At 46.8% G+C, this 18,143-nt stretch overlaps 1 protein-coding gene across 1 annotated transcript in view; it reads left to right on the top strand.

Annotated features, from left to right (window-relative positions):
* The first annotated feature begins 880 nt into the window (after positions 1–880).
* The window catches only part of MYO10 (myosin X), a 256,528-nt gene continuing 239,265 nt past the window's right edge, over positions 881–18,143 (top strand). Inside the window, exon 1 of the mRNA XM_040262479.1 lies at positions 881–1,423. Within this exon, the coding sequence (XP_040118413.1) occupies positions 1,403–1,423 (21 nt within the window). The 5' untranslated portion in view covers positions 881–1,402. The remainder of the gene's footprint in view (positions 1,424–18,143) is intronic.

The raw sequence follows: 18,143 nt of genomic DNA, 5'->3' as shown, positions 1-18,143 counted from the left end.
TGCTGGAAATGCAAGATTATCAGCGCTCCCTCTAATCAAGTCCAATCTGCATTTTAACCAGATTCCCAGGTAACTCCTGTGCACGCTAAAGTTCGAGGAGTTGCCCTAGAGACCCCAGGACTCGGTATGGGGGTGAGAGGATTTGAGCTTTCACCCACTTCCATTTGGCTATCTGCTTCCTTTGGGTCCGTGGAAAGGGTTACATTTTTTAAGATGTAATTGGCCACGTCCTCTTTCAGTTTACAAAACTGAATTTTCCCGCCGCGACGAAAACTTCTTGTAACCTGAGTGCAGGAGAGAAACTCCACACGGGTAGGCGGCTTCCAGAAATTCTGATCAGCCTTCGTTCTCTGCTTTGATCTGGCCCAACAGCCGGGGCAGCTCCTCGTATCGCGCTTCCGTCCCCGGGGTCGCTCATCTGCCGAGCTGCATTAATAAGATCCACGTTGAGCCGGTTTCAGGGTCTGCTAAAGATCAAAGGCACACACACACACACAAATCCCCCAACCCCTCCTCCTCCTCCTCGGTGACTATTAGGTCTCTATCACCAGAGGGGAGTCAACTTCCCCTCCCCTCTCCACAATGGGGAGGGGAGGAGGCGGGGAGGTAGTCCGCGAAGCGCTCTGGCCCCGCCAGCCTCCGAGTCTCCAAGCCCGCGGCGGCCCGAGGCGCGGAGTGGGCGGGGCCTGGGCGAAGTTGGGGGCGGGTCGCGCCGGCCGGGCAAGGCCTAACCTGGCGGAAGCGCGGGGAGGGGCGGGCTGAGGGCGGGGCTCCCGGAGGGGTAGGGCGTGGCCAACGAGCTTCTGGTGGCCGGCTGAATGGGCGGGGCTCAGCCGTGGGCGGGGCGAGACGAACGAGTGGGCGGGCCCGGATGAGAGGGCGGGGCGGGCCGTGCGCCCCTGTCCGCGAGTCTCGGTGTGACCGTGAGCCGGTGAGACCCGGGAGCCCGAATCCTCACCGCCGCGGCGCTCGAGCCGGGAGAGCCACCTCCGGGGCTCGCTCTGTGGCCGCTGTTCCCCTGCCCGCCCCAAGAGCCTCGGGCCGGAGCGCAGAGGGAGTGGGGCGCGCTCTCCAGCCGCCCCCCGCCGCCCTCCCCCAGCCCGGGGGAAGAATGTGCCACCAGCTGTTCTTCTCCGCTCGCGAGCGCTGCGCCCAGGAGTGAGGAACTTGGAGCCCGAGGAGACAAAGGCTGCAGTTGGGACGGATGCGTTAAGAGACTGGGGTTTGGGCAAACAAAAGGTGCGAAAGCCGAGAAGGGGGAGACGGAGATGGCAGCGGGGGAACCCCGCGGGCTCGAGTTTCTGGGAGTCGCGCCGTGACACGCATGGTTCCCCCGGACCTTGGGCTGCATTGACTTCCGCGAGAGCTGGGAGCCGGACTTGGGCAAGTTGGGGAGCGAACAATGGACAACTTCTTCCCCGAGGTGAGTGAGCTCGCGGCCGGGAGGGCGGGCGCGGGCTCCCTTCCTGCCGGGGACCTGGCCTCCGGGAAGGGAAGAGATGCGCCCCCCGCGCCGCGCGCACACCCGCTACCGCGCGCGCTAAGCCCGAGAGGGCGAAACTTTCGGGGAGTCGCCAGAAATCGAGCCCCGGGGTGGGGAGTCTCACGGCTGAGTAAGCCGGGAAGGGATTTTATTTTGTCCCGCGCGCTCATTTGGCTTCGGGATGCCGCGAAGGTGAGCGTCCTGGCGTAGGGGCGGCTGGCTTACCGGCTGTCCCGCGGCGCCCCGGGCGCGGTGAGCCGGCGGACGAAGGGCCCCGACGGGAGGGCTCCCCGCCCCGCTGCCGGGGTGCGGGAAACCCCATGAAAAGGCTCATTGGGGACGTGCCTTTTCTCCAAGAAAGGTCTGGTCTGGTATTTCCTTTGCAAAACGTGCCGGCTTCCTGTGAGAGGGCGCAAAAACTTCCAGAGGAGACGCTTAATGAAGTGTGAGAAGGGGGCGGCGAGCGTTCAGTCGTTGACTTGAGTTATTCGCCCGTCGGACCTTTGGAGTGTAGTGCTCCCCAAGAAGTGCTCCTTCAGGCTTTGAGATCATTCCAGAGCGTGAGATCAAAAGATCACATGTTTGTGCTGACTGTCCTTGGCAGATTTTGAATTCGAATGTAAAGAAAATCGTTTAGGGCGCACTTTGGTTATTTTGAGAGATGGAACTGATATTCCTTTTAGGGTCATTGAGGGCGGGACACCACAGTTACTTGAAACCCTTGACTTGAGAACCTTTTTTTTTTTTCCCTGGGATCGAGCGTTACTGTGGTTTCTTGGCTCCCTTTCCTTTCTTGGTTGTGTTTATTTAACAAATTCTATTTAAGTTTGAGGTTTAAAGTGGCTCAAAGTAAACTTAGTTAGCTTAAGGAGTCTGATGTGACTTTCATTGAAAGCCAGGGGATGTTTTGTAAACCCGGGACAGTTTTGGAAACTTAGAGCAATTTAGAGTTTGTCTCTGTATTGGCTATCTGGGTTTATCAGAGTTAATTGGATTTATTATTTCAAGTCATTGTACTTTCCAGGTGCCCACTTACCGTAATATAAATAGTCTATAATGGCCAAAGTGGTATATTCTTGTGTAATAGTAATATCCATTTTTTTTCCCAAAAAGTGGCTTCTCACGTGTGATGCCTACATTCATGATGAAAAGTGAATTGGAAAGTAATTAATCATTCATTAATGCATATTTCCATTTTTGTTTTTAAATGAACACTAAAACTGTGAGACTAGCGTTTCCTAATCCATCGACCTTTGTTTTCATGCCTGTAAGAAGGCACCAGAACGTTCTGCAGGAGTTGCAGGTTACCCAGTGATGAAAGACCAACGGGCTATGTTTAATTGCTTTCATCTGTAAGAAAACCTGAGGCTCTGCCTGCGAGACACCAATTCTTAACTTTTTTTTTTTTGGTGGCAGGAAGGAGGCCCTTATTTTGCTTTTGTGTTGTGAGTCTCTTAGGAAATTTGATCGGACATAGAATTTGTGTTCGATTTGTTGGGGTCCGGGTCCCCATGAAGCCTGTCTGTGGACCGCGGGAGAGGTTAGTGACCTCCCCTTTGGAAGAACTCTGCCCCCTAGTGCACGTGGGGAGAACTGCAGGATAACGTGGAACAGCTGCAGCCTCCTGCCCTGATCCTACCCTTGGACTTGGAAATAACTCTCTTCTTACACTATACTTTTGTCTAGTGTAAGACCTGGTTGTTGGATTTTATATCCATGAGTAACATAATATTGAAGTTGGCCTTCAGTGATCAACTTCTTCATTCCCTGCCTGTCCTAGATGAAAAATCTTAACCCAAAGGTTTACCCTTGCCCAAGGTTGAATAGGTTGTTACAGAACCCACAGCCTTTATCCTCTGTTGCTGGTGACTTTAGTACTGGGGGAAGTTTTTATGGGCTTAAAGTTATAGTTTTACTCTTGTGATGCATTTGTATTGTAATGTTAATTTCTAATCAGAAATTTCTGATTAATTGATTTCTAGTCAATATTCGTTTCTAATCAGAGTTCCTCCCCTAACCATAGTTACTTTGGATGGGAAGTCAGCAGGGCCAGATCGGCTATGCAGTGTTGTGTTCTCTGGAGACATACTCCTCTACCGTAGATCCTGTCTCTCTTAAGTATCTTATAACAGAGCACCCTTTTGTTAAATTGTCCAGCGAAGAACATCTTGTAATGTCCTATTAGAGCAGGAACAGTAAGTGTGGAAGTGATATATTTCCAAGGACAGCAGATTTGTAGGGCCTCTTGTATTGCCAAGTGATGTCCTGTTCTTTGGTACATTTTTCCCTTTGTGATTAAGGCATAATGACTTGTTGCTTGTCAGACAGCAGTTTGAAGCTAATGTTAACAATTGGGGAAAAAAAAATTATGTTGCATGTATTAGCCTTCTGTGTGAAGGGCCAAATAGCAAGGAAAGAGCTCCTTGTGATTAGCAGCTGCCATTTAGAGCAAGAGTTTCTCAAGCTGGGTGCCATGGACATTCTGGATCCGTCAGTTCTTTGATGGGGGGACTGTCCTGTGTATCATGTGGTGTTGAGCCGCCTCCCTGGTCTTGACTCACTAGGTGTCAGTAGCATCCACACGTCATGACAACCGGAGTGTCTTCAGATGATGCCAGATGAGCCACGGGGGGCAAAAATCACTCACAATTGAGAACTGCTGGGCTACACCCGCGGAGCAGTTCCTTGTGGAATTAATTCCTTGTGTGTTGCAGACACAGCCTTCTTGTCTGCTCTAAGTAGCATTGGGCTACCACCCAGCTGGAAGCTCATGAGGTTTGTGCCCGGCAGCTGATGGCTCCTGACTACACAGTGTACCCCGGGGGTTGGAGAAACTGAGGACCCCAGGCTTCCCAACTGCATTTCAGTTTCTTCATGCCCTGTCTTAGATCTTTCTGACTTCTCGCGGGTGAACTGTGCGTACACTTCTAGGAAATTTGCCTTTTCAACGTTTAGTGGTAAGCTGTTCAAAAGTTGACTTCAGGAAGAACATAAGGTTACGTATGTCTGAAACCAGATGCACTTTTAAAAGTGAAAGGGCTCAGCTAGGAAAAGTGGCAAGACTACCACGCAGATGTGTTGATGTTTTGAAGTGGCTGCTGTTTTCCTCCAGGGCTGGGTAGAGTGCCTACAATACTGGAAAGGCCGGTCAGTGCCGGCTGGACCTCAGACGAGCTGGACTTCTCTGTCTTCTGTCGTAGGAACAGGTGTGGCATAATGGCTGATCAAGCAAAAGATCTGAGGGCTATTAATGGGACACATGTGAACACTTTGATTTTCAGAATATGTAAAACGTACACAAGTAAGATTCTCATAAACACATAAAGCAGATATTGATGTTTTAAGGACTACGTTGTCAGTGGAAAACATTCCAGCAGTACCTGTTTCTCACAGCCTGGTTCAGCCTGGGCGGGAACAAACCCACCTCTCAAGGTGTTACGTGGAAGCATCTTCCTTATTTCCACTTAATTTGGAAGGGTGTCTTAGTTTTGGTTGTTACCTGGAAGCTCAAATAGTTATTTTAAGCTAGAATGAGTTCTTAAGCCTATTTTTCTCCCCCTTTTCCCCCACATCTTATTGGTATTGTTTTGTCTTGGTAAAAAACCAAAACAAAACTGCAGACTCTTGTTTTTGGCAGCTACCCCCGGCCTCCCCTCCCCCCCCCCCCAAATCGTCCCTCAAAGGCAAAGGCAACCATTCAGGACTTCTTTGTCCCACCGCATCCTGTAGGTGACCCCTTTGACGACTGTAAAATGAAATCAGAGCGTTCCCTGGTGTCTTCTTGTCCTGCAGTGAAGTCACAGTGCCTTGCCCTTTCTTCTAATTTTTTTAAAATGAAAAAATAATTATTTGGCTGCACCGGATCTCGGTTGGGGCACATGGGATCTCAGTTGGGTCATGCAGAATCTTTAGTTGCAGCATTCGGGATCTACTTCCCTGATCAGGGATTGAACCCAGGTCCCTTGCATTGGGAGTATGGAGTCTTAGCCACTGGACCACTGGGAAGTCACAGTGCCTTGCCCTTTCTGCACACCTGCAAGGACTTCTCTTGCACTTTTTGGCCCTGCCGTGTTGAGTACAGCAAAGCCACAGGAGCAGCGGCAAGCAGGGAGCCCTGGTCCTCTGGGTGCTCACCTCTCACCAGATCAGGCCCCGAGCAACGTGGGCGGGTCAAGCACTGTTTAACTAGAGCCAGACAGAGGGCGGTGTGTTTGCTTCTCCAGCAGTCTTTTAAGTGGGGTCACCTTTAAGGACAGGCACCTTGAATGTGCTCTTCTGTGGAGATTGGGCAGGGGGACATAGGATACCTTCTTATAAATGGGTTTCAAAATTTTGCCTTCAAGAGTAACTGCTGGATAATGCTCTCGGGTCATTGATTTGCAGGGAGTACTCCAGCTTCCCTGGTGGCTCAGATGGTAAAGAATCTGCCTGCAGTGCAGGAGACCCAGGTTCTATCTCTGGGTCGGGAAGATCCCCTGGAGAAGGAAATGACAGCCTACTCCAGTATTCTTGCCTGAAGAATCCCATGGACAGAGGAGCCTGGTGGGCTACAGTCCATGGGGTCGCAGAGAGTTGGAGATGACTGAGAGACTGACATACACGTGTACTCAAGCAGGAGCCGTCTGGGCTGTCTGCAGGAAGCTGGACCTCACTCCTGGGGCCTGCATGCCCCTAGGTTGGATGAAAGCACCTCATCACTCACAGTAGAAAAGATGTGGGCTCTGGGAGCTTGGCTGCACACCCCTTCCGCACTTACAGGCTCTCAGTCAGGTTATCTGACCTTCCAGGGCTTCGGTTCTCTGTGTTGTTCAGTTGCTAAGTTGTGTCCCGACTCTGTGACTCCATGGACTGCAGCATGCCAGACGTCCCTGTCCCTCACTATCTCCCAGAGGGTGCCCAAGTTCTTTTGTCTCTAAGTGAGCATAGTAGTGTTGACCTTGCATGGTTATTAAGATAATTCAAGATAAGATTTACAAAGCACTTGGCACTTGGTAGGTGAGTAATAATACAAGGTTAGAGCAACTTGGAAATTAAGAACAAGTGGCCTCTGATAGTGACTGAAACTCCAGTCCTCAATGGAGCAGGGAAATCTTGGCCTCAGGGCTGTCTCCAGTATCATTTCTGGTGTTCGACTGCATTTATTTTCTTGCTTTTGACCAACACACGTCTGGCTGATGTTCCAGAATTCTGTCAGAAGCATGTCTACATTGCTTATAAAGTCAAGTTCACATTCTTGGCCTAGTTTCCAAGACTTGCTGATTTGGCAACTCTTTATTCTTTTCCCCTCTGTGAATTGGATTCCACAGGATCTGTCTATTACCCGGCCTACACCATACCTTTGGCCTGTCCTCTCTGCCGATCTGATGTCCTGCCTGTCTAGCTCCTTTTTGAAACCATCTCCACAGGTCTAGTTCATGGTCACTCCTCTCTTTCCTGTGGACTTGGCTTTATTTCTTTCTGTCCTGGTTGTGTTAGGACCTGGGTGTTCATTGGAAGGACTGAGGTTGAAGCTGAAACTCCAATCCTTTCGCTACCTGATGTGAAGAGCTGACTCATTTGAACAGACCCTGATGCTGGGAAAGATTGAGGGCAGGAGGAGAAAGGGACAACAGAGGATGAGATTGTTGGATGGCATTACCGACTCAATGGACATGATATTGGGTAAACTCCGGGAGTTGGTGATGGACAGGGAGGCCTGGCGTGCTGCGATTCATGGGGTCGCAAAGTGTTGGACACGACTGAGCGACTGAACTGAACTGTGTTAGGAATTTACACTCTTTTAGCTGCTGCTGCTGCTAAGTTGCTTCAGTCCGACTCTGTGCGACCCCATAGACAACAGCCCACCAGGCTCCCCCGTCCCTGGGATTCTCCAGGCAAGAACACTGAAGTGGGTTGCCATTTCCTTCTCCAATGCGTGAAAGTGAAGTTGCTCAGTTGTGTCCGACTCTTCAGGACCCCACAGACTGCAGCCTACCAGGCTCCTCCATCCATGGGATTTTCCAGGCAAGAGTACTGGAGTGGGGTGCCATTGCCTTCTCCTCCTTTTAGCTAGAGACATTGATTTTTTTCTTCCTTCTCAAATGTGTAGTCTTGAGAAGTTAAATATTTGGTTTATAAGTTTTATCACCTTGTTTGCACTCAAAGGTCCTCTACCATGGGATGCTATCCTATGTAGCTGTTATTTTCCTCTTAAGTACAGATTCTGTTTCTTTTTCTCAGTGTCAGGAGTGGAGAGGCTTCTGACTTTTCCTTTTGATTATGAAGCATTTTATAATTCTTTGAAGACAGTGCAAAGTACTTCTGCAGTTTATTGAGTGCTATGTGCCAGGCATATTTCTGAGCACTTTACATTCAGTAATTCGTTCAGTAAGTAAGTGACAACCTTATGAGTAGGGCTTCATTGATGAGGGAAATGAGGCCCAGAGAGGTTAAGTGATTGGCCCAAGGTCACACAGTGATGGCCAGGCTTTGACCCCAGACAGGCTGTCTCCAGGGCCTCTGCGCTCTTCACCACCACGCTTTCCTTTTCCGTTGGTGTCATTTGTCTTATGCTGGCATCGCTGTTTCTTTGTTGAAGTACCTTCAACCTTAGGCAGTTAGTAAATAAGTTTTGAGTTGAAAACTGCTTGGAGGCTTGGGAAAACAAATGGCCCACACCTTCCCAGAAACTCTGCAAACCCAGCAGGAAAATGTTCATCAGCTTTTGAGCACACCCCTAATTTTTATTTGATGTGCCTTTTTTACTCAGGAAGGACATGTATCCTCATAAAATGTAGCTTCTAAAGCTGCAGGCTCCAAGCTCATGAGGATGGTAGGGAGATTTAGATAATAAGGCACTTGGAAAACTAGAGTTTTGAGAAGTTTCTCTTCTTTTTTTTAAGTAAAAGAAAGGGTAGAACTCATTTGTCTCCCCAGTTCTAACTCTCAAGTTATCAGAGAATTCCTCTTGGAGGTTTTTTGATGGAATCTTCTTTAAGTCAAAGATTCTGGCTACCTTCCAGACTGCCTCTGTGTCTGTTGTTTTACTTGTTAGCTTATGAATGTTTGTGAGGGGACTGATCATTGACAGTGGAGTGGAACGTTTTCCAAAGAGCATCCTTGAATAAAATATTTTTCTGCCTTGCTAAGAGCCGTTCGGAAAATGTGTCCGCCAGGCTTAATGTACAAAACTCCCAATTTAAACCTACCCTCTCATGTTGCATGACATCACATCATCTGACTTTGCCAGTTATAGGAAAAAGTGTTAGCGTTCTTGTGGCAAAGCCATGACGCATCTTTTGAAGCATGGCCAGAGCAGGGGACGACCAGATGGCAGTTAGGCATTTCCTAGTTTGACCTTCCCCCAGCTTCAGGATCCATTCTTCCAGGATGAAAATTGCCTCTGTATACAGGCATTTAACATTCTGATAATTATTTTTTTTTTTAAAAGAGATTTATATTAGAAAAGGTAGGTAAAGTTGAATTTTTGTACTTTGGAGATGGAATGTTTATCTTGACTACCTGCCAGTGATTAAAGGGGAAGGTAAGATGAGGTTTGGATGGTGGCATGGACAGTGGCTTTTTCACTTGGCCTCTTACTTAATTCAGTTCAGTTCAGTCGCTCAGTCGTGTCCCACTCTTTGCGACCCCATGAATCGTAGCTCGCCAGGCCTCCCTGTCCATCACCAACTCCCGGAGTTCACTCAAACTCGTCCATCGAGTCGGTGATGCCATCCAGCCATCTCATCCTCGGTCGTCCCCTTCTCCTCCTGCCCCCCCCGTCCCTCCCAGCGTCAGAGTCTTTTCCAATGAGTCAACTCTTCGCATGAGGTGGCCAGAGTATTGGAGTTTCAGCTTTAGCATCATTCCTTCCAATGAGCTCGCAGGACTGATCTCCTTTAGAATGGACTGGTTGGATCTACTGGGTTCCAAAAAATCCCATAGTTCTTTTGTGTCGTTTGGGGGGGTCAGTTAACAACATGTAAGCAGCATCCATTGACAGTGATGTGCATTCTGGAGAGAGATAGAAGTACCTCATTGTAGAGTCTGTGCTCATGGTGTCTGTCTTGTTAAAACCAGCCAGTGTGATAAGACAAGGAAAAGAAATTAAAAGCTGTTATACTTTTATATATAGATAATCCTAGGGGGCTTCCCCGGTGGCTCAGTTGGTAAAGAATCCGCCTGCAGTGAAGGAGACCTGGGTTCAGTCCCTGCGTTGGGAAGATCCTCTGGAGAAGGGAAAGGCCACTCCAGTATTCTGGCCTGGAGAATTCCATGGACAGAGGAACCTGACAGGCTACAGTCCATGGGCGTTGCAAAGAGTCAGACACAACTGAGCAACTTTCACTTTCTTTTCATATAGATAATCCTAAGATTGTATATATGCATGTATGTATTCATATATGTTAGAACTAATAAATGAGTTTTGCAAGGTTGCAAGATACAGGATCAATATACAAACAATAATGATTTCTTTATGCTATTGAACTATCTGAAAATAAATAAGAAAGGAATTCCATTCACAAAAGTATTAGAAAAGAAAATTTCAAGAATAAAAAAGGTCTATTTTAAAAGAAGCTTTTCTAGTAGCTTACATGCTTATGAGTGTGGCTACTGTTGATTTTTGGGTTTATCAGCTTCATTTACTTAAATTGGGTTACTAGAAATATATCAGTATTTAGAATTAGGAGTATTCTTGCTTCAGAAAAAAAAAAAAGCCTTGATAAACATAGATACAATATATTACTTTTCTGTGTCATTCTTAGATTCATTCACACCCGCCCCCCCCGCCACCGCCCCGCTTTATCCTGCATAGAAAAGTATGTACTGTGTTTGGAAAATTTAGAAAATGCCGTGAACAAAGGACAAAAACTTCCTCGGTCTTACTGTTAGTGTTCTGTTTGCCTCTGATTCTGTTTCTGTGAAAGCACATGTGCAATGGTTTTCACTTAAGAGTTACTTGAGAAAAGCATTAGATCTTAAGAATCTTGCATGTATACAGGCAGCCCCCATCGTTTTCAGGGCCAGGGACAAGAGTACGAATGCACACCCTGAATCACATCTCTAAATATGTGTTGTAAATCAAGCTTCCAAATCGGTAAATAAGTGTCTTCTAATCTCCTACCTTGACAGATATACCTTTATTGGGATGTAATAAAAAAATGTCTAAAGCTTTGGGTTTTCTTGCCGAAAGTCAGATCATCAAAGACGAACAAAGATAATTATAGTTGCACATATGTGGGTGTTCTGTTGATGGACAAGTGATGTTTGCATGAATAATAGACATATCCTCATAGTAAATTTTCCACAGACCTGCTTTTCTTGCCCATATTTCAGTAGAATCATTAATTATATGGTTGCAGTCAAGATTTTCGCAATAACTGTTTTACTGACAGTAACAGTAAAGTAGAAGACCTTTCTTGAGTCATTGTGGTTCTTTGGTTCATTTCAGTTTGGGGAAGGCTGGCTTTGCTACGGCAGACATTAGTCGTTAGCACTGTCAACAAAATTCCTACAGCAATATTTAGGTTAAAAAAAGGAATGAGATTACCTGATATAGGTTATTGGTAGTGCAAGAAGTACACAATATTCTAGTTTTATTGTATGAGTCGTGTAAATAATACTGTGAATTTCCACTGTTTCTGAAAATATTCCTCAAACTTTTCAATCTTGTATATATTATAAAGGAAACTGAAAGCAGAAGTAATTCATTAAAAATCTGTTTTTAGATGAGACTAAATCTTAACCATCTTGGCCAGAAAATAGTTTACATATAAAGATGTATTAAGAGATTATGCATGTGTTAATCTTTCTTCCTAGTCATGTAAATGTTTTTATTTCCTTACATTTCCTGAAAATATCAATTTTGTTGGCATGTTTCACGTGTATTGATAGTTTCTATTTGAAGAAATTTTTCTCTAAAATTAAAAAAATCCACAGTTTTTAAAAACTGAAGTGGCCAAATTAGGTTTGTTTGGGGTTTTGGAAGCTTTTGCTACCAGTATTTATAGTAAGCAAGAATTTATATCAAATAATTGCTACTACTGCAAGTTCAGAATTAATAATTTTCCATCAAAAGATTGGATTCACTCATTGGAGGAACTTCTGTTTGTTAACTTCTTCTTCTTTTTTTTTTTTTTTTTTCATCTTTGTGATGTACAGGGCTCTACTCTAAAGCCTACCGTCCAAGACAGGTGTCGTGGGTGGTCTGGTCTCAGCGGTCCTGCTAATCTTCCTGGGCATGTGTTCGTATGTACATGTCCATTTTGGGTGTTTCTTGGTGCTTGCTCTTACAGAAAATAGCTCACATGCATTCTTATACCCAGGTCATTGCACGCTTGCCTGATTATTTCTTGAGGTTAGATTTTCCGGGAGTAGAGATGTTGGCTCATAGGGTTTGCACATGTTTACTTAGACCGTTTGGCAGAAAAGCTTTCTGAGAGGTGTCTGTGCAGCTTGGAGCAGGCACAACTGAGACAACCTGTCATGACGTACCTGTGATAGCAGGGTCTTATTAGAGTCTTGATGACATGCCTTGTTTCACAGGGGAAACACATGATACTTGATTTCTGTGTCCACTGGTGGGTTGGGTTCTCTGAAGCAAAGTGGAGGAGGGAGGCGTTCTCTCAGTTAATTACTAGTGGGATGTTTATCCACATCCAACCTCAGAAAATCCCATTGTGGTTCCTGATGTTCATTTAAGACCAAAGCACGAACAGGGTCCTGGCTTCATGCTGCCTGGGGAGCCATTGGCCATTTGTTTGGGGAATTTTTGTATGAATTTTCTTTTAAGTTCTCATTCCTTTGAATTGTAAGTATCATTGTGAATTAACCCTGGGCTGTAACAGTTATGTGGGGGTGGTTCCAACTGTAGGGATTTAGGTAACATGTAGGGATTGAGGGTGTGTGTGTGTGTGTGTGTGTGTGTGTGACTTTAAGGCTTATTATTATTTCTTATTTATCTTAGCTGCGCTGGGCCTTCATTTCTTTGCATGGGCTTTCTCTAGTTGCAGGCTCCAGAGCTTGCGGGATTCAGTAGTTGTGGCTCACAGTCTTAGCTGCCCTGAGGCATGTGGAATCTTCCAGAGCAGCGACTGAACCCAGGACCCCTGCCTCAGCAGGCAGATTCCTAATCACTGGACCACCACGGAGGTCCTGAGGCTTATTATTTTTATTAATTACCCTCAGGAAATCTTTCCATGGACTCCAAAATAGAAGTGCAGAGTGCTTTGTGAAAAAGACACTCCACCTTTTCCATTGTATACCGTCGTCATTTAGTGCAAGTCAGCTTCTGCCTGTCTCCGCCCACAGTTTGTTCTTTTAGGCTTTGCACAGCCCTCCTGTAGTTTTCAGCCTCAGATTTTCAGAGGTGGGCAAGTGGACCCTCTTTGTAGGGCTTCTCAACCTCAGCACCCTTGACATTCCAGCTGGGTTAGTCACAGTAGCCCTGGGCTGTCCTGTGCTTTGGAGAGTGTTGGGCTGCATCCCTGGCCTCTGATCCTTTCCTGGTGGCTCAGCTGGTAAAGAATCTGCCTGCAATGCAGGAGACTCAGGTTCGATCCCTGGGTCTGGAAAATTCCCTGGAGAAAGGGAATGGCTCCTGACTCTGGTATTCTTGCCTGGAGAATTCCGTGGACAGAGGAGCCTGGCGGACTACAGTCCATGGGCTTGCAAAGAGTAGGACTTGACGGGGTGACTTCACACTTTCTTTCCTGGTCAGAAAGGGGATGCAAAATCGCCGTAGTGGAGAAGCCTTGTACCATGGCCATGCTCTTAGAGCCACAGCTTAAATTTGGATCTTGCCAGAATTTTTTTTCACCCTTCCTTGTTTATATCCATTCCTGATTGCTTTTTTTTTTTTTTTGTCTGTTTGGGTAATGGGGAAGCACACATTTATCAGTGTTGAAATTTTATTCTATTTAGGATCCAAACTCTCGCCGTAAGACGTGGACACTTAGCATTGGTTTATCATCTAAATTTGGAGTAGAAAATGGCAACTCACTCCAGTTTTCTTGCCTGGAAAAGTCCATGGATAGAGGAGCCTCTGGTGGGCTCACAGTCCATGGGGTCCCAACGGGTCAGACACAGCTGAGCATGCACGCATGTTATCTAAGTTGTGTTGTTCCATCTGGTGGGAATATTCGCTTCCAGCTGTGCTCTCTGCCCTAAGGCTTTTGTTGGTCTCCCTCCTAGCATTTTACCTGTTGTTTCCAAAGTCCTCTGCTTAGATCACTAGAGAAATGTTTATTATACTGTGTTATCAAACTAACCGTTGTTCTCCACTAGGATAAAAGGAGGCCATATTTTTTCAAACTTTTGAGAACATGTTGAGGTGAATTATATCTATTGCTTTCTCCCTCTCTATTTCATATAGTCTTACTCTGGCATGCTTTTTTTTTTTTGCAATATAGACTCAGTGTTGCCAGAATAGCCCAGAGAGGCCTTGTGTACCTGTCACCCAGCTTCCCCGGAGATGATGTCTTACATAACAATAGATAACAGTAGTACAGAATCAAAAGCAGGAGATTGTCATTGGTACAGTTTGTTGTTGTTTGGCCATCAGTTGTGTCTGACTCTTTGCAACCTCATGGACTGCCGCACGCCAGTCTTCCCTGTCCTTCACCATCTTCCAGAATTTGCTCAGACTCATGTCCATTGAGTTGGTGATGCCATCCAACCACCTCATCCTCTGTTATCCCCTTCTTCTCCTGCCCTCAGTCTTTCCCAGCATCAGGGTAGAGTTTGCAGATCTCATTCAGATGTTTTACATCCGTTCATCTGTTTGTGCACATGTGTAGTTCTAGGCTATCTTACCATATCTACAGATTTGTGAAACCACCAGCACAACCATAATACAGAACTTCCCCTTGCTCCATGCTACCCCTGGTTAGTCCCTCGTAACCAGTAATCTGTTCTTCTCTATAACTTTCTCATTCAAGACTGTTACATAAATGGAATCGGTGTGTAAATTCTCTGAGATTGGCATTTTTCACTCATTTCTCTTGAGACCCATCCATCTGGTGTGCATCACTAGTTCCATTTTATTGCTGAGCAATACTCCAGTGGACTGTTACCCTTTTAATACCTGTGCTAACATCCCTTATCATTCTGAGGCCAGCAGTTGTTTGCGTAGTAAGTTACTCTGTCCCATGGCTGCTGGGAGCTCAGATTCTCACAGCCCTTCTAGTTTACTCCTTGCAGTCTATTTCACTGCTGCTGTCAAAAAATGGTTTAATTGGTGACTCCGTCTCAAGCACTTTGAGGTAGACTCAGTCAGACCTAGTGCGTTTGAACCGTTGCTCACCAAGCAGCAGATTCCTGCTCGTCGTCTCTTTCCCTGAGACAGAAGCTTCGTGAAATCAGTGACTTGATAGCTAAACTTTCAAGGTCACACGTGACAGCCCCTACATGGAACAGCCAGGTGAGCAGTGTTGGAGTTCTCTAGAACCTAGACTTCTTGGGATGCTGAACCAGAGTGTGACAAGATATTCTGACCATCCATAAGTATCTCGACAGGACGGGATGGAAGGGTGGGTATTTTTAATGTAAGCCAGGTGGCACTAGTGGTAAAGTAACCATCTGCCAGTGCAGGAGATGTAAGGATGCAAGTTCAGTCCTTGCGTCAGGAAGATCCTTTGGAGGAGGGCATGGCACCCCAGTCCAGTATTCTTGCTTCGAGAATCCCTTGGACAGAGGAGCCTGGCAGGCTACAGTCCATGGGTCACAAAGAGTCGGACTCGACTGAAGTGACTTAGCACGCGACAGACAGCACACAAGACGTCCAAGGGCAGGGAAAGTGCCCTGACTTGTTGGGTAGGTGGTGTTGGCAGCAGGGAGGACTCATCCGCCTGGGAGGTGTGGCCAGAGAAGTGGAACGGACGAGGTCCAGCCTCCACCTAAAGGCTGCTCGCCCTGCAGGCTGGGAGGCTCGGAACACAGAGCAGGGAAGCACCCTCACTCTGGTCCCGGGTCTGGACAATTTGGGAAGAATCCCTAGTGAGGATGACTAGCAGAGAGAGGAGGATTGCCCAGTTATTTCTTACTGGTCACCGGCTTCCCCCTACTGCCGCCTTCTTGCTTCTTTTTATCCCATGCTTTGAAAAAAGTTTATTGGGCACAGGGGAAAAAATCTTGAGAGAGGTGAAGAAGTGAAGTGAAGTCACTCAGTTGTGTCTGATTCTTTGTGACCCCATGGACTGTACAGTCCATGGAATTCTCCAGGCCAGAGTATTGGAGTGGGTAACCTTTCCCTCCTCCAGGGGATCTTCCCAACCAAGGGATGGAACCCAGGTCTCCTGCACTGCAGGCAGATTCTTTACCAACCAAGCCACCAGGGAAGCCCAAGAATACCAGAGTAGGTAGCCTATCCCTTCTCCAGCGGATCTTCCCAACCCAGGAATTGAACCAGGGTCTCCTGCATTGCAGGCGGATTCTTTCCCAACAGAGCTTAGGTAAATCTGTTGAAAAGGAACTCTTGACACCTTTTAAAATCCCCTAGGTGAGGGGCCATGTGACAGTTCCCCTGGTCTGGGGGCACAGCCTGAACTCCGTTGATACCTCCTGCCGGCTTCTGAGCCAGCCTTCCGCCCAGGTCTGCAGTCTCCGCCTGCTACCCTCTGCCCTTGTTATCTGCTTCCTTTGTGACAAAAATCTGAGTCCAGAGTGAGCCCCACATCCTAGCATGTGCTTGCTTCTCGCTTCCTGGGTTGTCTACCAAAGGGTTTCTCCACATATGAATTTTTTCTTTGTAACTCCTGTTTTATATGAATAATGTCCACCTGATCTTGTTTTTTGGCAAGGATGTGTATAGAGTGTGACCAGTGTTTCAACAGCAAGTAGGTAAGCTGTTACTTCTCAAGTGTAAAAGAGATTTTTTTTTGTTTTAAACTGGATTAGCATGCATGCTTCATTGCTCAGTGTCCTTTTTGTGACCCCATGTACCGTAGCCCACCAGGCTGTTTATAGGATCCTCCAGAAAGAATATTGGAGTGGGTAGCCATTCCTTTCTCTAGGGGATCTTCCTAACCCAGGGATCGAACCCAAGTCTCCTGAATTGCAGGCATGGATTCTTTACCGTCTGAGCTACCAGGAAAGCCCCAAACTGGTTTATATATATGAAATTAACATGTCATAGATGTGCATGTGTACATATGTATGCATATGTATCAATATATGTAATTTATACATACATATAAAAACATGTGCATGGATGCTCAGACGCTTCAGTCGTGCCCAACTCTGAGACCCCAGGGACTGTAGCCCCCAGGCTCCTCTGTCCATGGGATTCTCTAGGCAAGGCTACTGGAGTGGGTTGCCATTTCCTTCTCAATAATTGGATGGCTTGTGGGATCTTGGTTCCCCAGCTGCTACTACTGCTGCTAAGTCACTTCAGTCGTGTCCGACTCTGTGTGACCCCATAGACGGCAGCCCACCAGGCTCCCCCGTCCCTGGGATTCTCCAGGCAAGAGTACTGGAGTGGGTTGCCATTTCCTTCTCCAGTGCATGGAAGTGAAAAGTGAAAGTGAAGTCATTCAGTCATGTCCAACTCCTCGAGACCCCATGGGCTGCAGCCTACCAGGCTCCTCCATCCATGGGATTCTCCAGGCAAGAGTACTGGAGCGGGTTGCCATTGCCTTCTCCACTTGGTTCCCCTACCAGGGATCAAACCTTCGTCCCCTGTAGTGAAGCACAGAGCTTTAATCATTGGACCACCAGGGAAATCCCTTATGAAAACATATATACACATATATGCTCAGTGGTGGTTCAGACGGTAATCTGCCTGCAATTTGGAAGACCTGGGTTCGATCCTTGGGTTGGGAAGATCTCATGCCTGGAGAATCCCCATGGACAGAGGAGTCTGGCCGGCTATAGTCCATGGGGTCACAAGGAGTCGGACACGATTGAGTGACTCAGCACAGCACAGCGTCACGGTTTCTGACTGAGGCAGGCAGAGCTGTTAGGGGACTGAAGTGTCTTGACTGAGGCCACGTTGCCTAGGGTTTCTGTCACATCTAGTAGACGTTGTTTGGTGTCCAGAAGCAGATTTTGTATTGGCAGTGGTTCTGAACTTACAGTTTTCTAAGAAGATGAGAATCACAAGCAGCCTTCCACTGTTTTGCATATGACTTGCCTTGTTAGGATGGGGTCATCGGAATATGAATTCTCACAAAAGTAGATGCCAAGTTCAACTTCAAGGATATGAAGTTGGGTGTAGACGGCAAATTCTGGCATTAATTTTCGGACCTTGAGAACCACTGAGATTCTTGGATGTGTCTCTTGGTAATGTAGCTTTTCAGCTGTAACAAATTCTTTCTTGCCTTTGAGTAGATATGGTGGGCTAGCTCCCTGTATTTTAGGTTCTAAGACCACGTTCACTTAGGGTTCTCTTTGAAAAGGCCAGTGCACCTTTTCTGTAAATATTTTTTAAATTTAATTATTATTTTTTACTTTACAATATTGGATTGGTTTTGCCATACATCAACATGAATCCGCCACGGGTGTACACGTGTTCCCAATCCTGAACCCCCTCCCACCTCCCTCCCCGTACCATCCCTCTAGGTCATCCCAGTGCACCAGCCCTAAGCATCCTGTATCCTGCATTGAACCTAGACTGGCAATTCGTTTCTTATATGATATTATACATGTTTCAATGCCATTCTCCCAAATCATCCCACCCTCTCCC

Source organism: Oryx dammah, unplaced genomic scaffold (assembly GCF_014754425.2).
Source record: "Oryx dammah isolate SB20612 unplaced genomic scaffold, SCBI_Odam_1.1 HiC_scaffold_20, whole genome shotgun sequence".
In the NCBI taxonomy this organism is placed as follows: Eukaryota; Metazoa; Chordata; class Mammalia; order Artiodactyla; family Bovidae; genus Oryx; species Oryx dammah.
The sequence above is the reverse complement of the archived record's forward strand: the minus strand, read 5'-3'. Positions and strand labels throughout refer to the sequence as shown.